At 46.2% G+C, this 1,929-nt stretch overlaps 1 protein-coding gene across 1 annotated transcript; it reads left to right on the top strand.

Annotated features, from left to right (window-relative positions):
• The first annotated feature begins 527 nt into the window (after positions 1-527).
• On the top strand, positions 528-1,460 carry LOC110304095 (olfactory receptor 10P1-like). The gene has a single exon (XM_021175346.1). It carries the CDS (start codon positions 528-530, stop codon positions 1,458-1,460), a length of 933 nt encoding a protein of 310 aa, XP_021031005.1.
• The last annotated feature ends 469 nt before the right edge of the window (positions 1,461-1,929 follow it).

The raw sequence follows: 1,929 nt of genomic DNA, 5'->3' as shown, positions 1-1,929 counted from the left end.
GTGTACCTTGTAACACAGGGACTGAGACAAAAAGGCAAGAAGGGAATCATGGCAGGTGCCAGAATCCTAATTGTGATTTGTCTATGCTGTTATATAATAAATGTTCACATCATTATGGGGCATCTTAATTCTAGGAATATTGTGATGACTGTTAGACACTACCTTGGGCATGACTCAATGGGCATGTGTGGCCATTTGAGTTTCAGTTTCAGTATCTTTAGTACAAAGGACACAACTGCTCCATCTAAAGTTCTCCATATGGAAGGCAGCACAGAGAAGGTAAAAGTAGCAGAAACACAGACTGTATGGTCAAAAGGCCTGGGTTAAATCACAGCCATACTATTTCCTCATTATTAGTCCAGATGAGTTAAATCTCTGGGATTCATGACTCGTGTGAAAATGAAAGACACCAGCTCTCTTGATTTGAGAAGAGGCTGCATGGAAACTGTTTTTCTGCATCACAGAAGTATTGGTTATTTCAAAACTATTTCTCTTTCTTAGCTGTGCAAAGCTTGTGCCCTGGAATCATGGATGAGGAAAACCAAACTACAACAACTGAGTTTCTCCTACTGGGGTTCTCTGACCTCAGAGCCCTTCAGGGGCCACTGTTCTGGTTGGTACTTCTGGTCTACCTGATAACCTTTCTGGGCAACTCACTGATTATCTTTCTTACCCAAACCAGCCCTGTGCTGCACTCCCCCATGTATTTCTTCCTGCGCCATCTTTCCATGGTGGAGCTTCTCTACACCACAGACATTGTGCCCAGAGTTCTGGCTGATTTGACCTCCTCACATCCCCAGGCCATCTCCTTCAGGAGCTGTGCAGCCCAGATGTACTTCTTCATTGTCCTGGGTATCTCTGAGTGCTGTCTCCTCACAGCCATGGCCTATGACCGTTATGCAGCCATCTGTCAGCCCCTGCACTACTCCACCCTAATGAACCACCGGGCCTGCATAGCCATGGTGGGAACCTCATGGATCATGGGCATCATCACAGCTACCACTCACTCTTCCCTCATCTTCACTCTGCCTTTCCCTAGCCGTCCCATCATCCCACACTTCCTCTGTGACATCCTGCCAGTACTGAGGCTAGCAAGTGCTGGGAAGCACAGGAGTGAAATTTCTGTAATGACAGCCACAGTGGTCTTTATCATGATCCCCTTCTCTCTGATAGTTACTTCTTATGCCCGCATCCTGGGAGCCATCCTGGCAATTGCTTCTAGCCAGAGCCGCCGCAAGGTCTTCTCTACCTGCTCCTCCCACTTGCTTGTGGTCTCCCTCTTCTTTGGAACAGCCAGCATCACATATATCAGACCCAGGGCAGGCTCTTCTGTCACCACAGACCGCATTCTTAGTCTCTTTTACACAGTGGTCACACCCATGCTTAACCCCATCATCTATACCCTCCGGAACAAAGAGGTGATAGGGGCCCTAAAACACATGAAAAGGCAGGTTCCCTAACCCTAAGGGGAACTGGGGTGCTTTCACTTGTTCAGCGTTCCTGCTCCCAGCATTCAGGTGTTCAGATTAAACTTCAACCTGGCAGGATCCATAAAGAAATGTAAAGTAAGTCCTCCTGGTAGAAGGTGCCAGAATTGAGACATGGATGGCCTGTGTCTTACTTCTTATTTCATATCCTAGATTCACTATTGAAGTGGGATTTATTAAGAAGCATCAGGATATAAGGGATCCTTGCCTTGGGAAAGAAACATCCTCTGAATTGTCTTGGATCCTGGGCAAGGTGACTACTTTGGCCATATCAGTAGCCAGAGAACCATGTAAGTCATGAAACTGACCTCCAATAGACTCCTAGAACCCAAAGAGACGCTTACCACCTTTTAGTTACATTTATTTCTATTTATCTACTTTGTGATACATTTGCTCTGCTGAGCCCTTCAAGTTCTTCTTGAATGTCTGAGGATATTAGTCA

Source organism: Mus caroli, unplaced genomic scaffold, assembly GCF_978045245.1.
Source record: "Mus caroli unplaced genomic scaffold, Mus_caroli_1 scaffold_9, whole genome shotgun sequence".
In the NCBI taxonomy this organism is placed as follows: domain Eukaryota; kingdom Metazoa; phylum Chordata; class Mammalia; order Rodentia; family Muridae; genus Mus; species Mus caroli.
The sequence above is the reverse complement of the archived record's forward strand: the minus strand, read 5'-3'. Positions and strand labels throughout refer to the sequence as shown.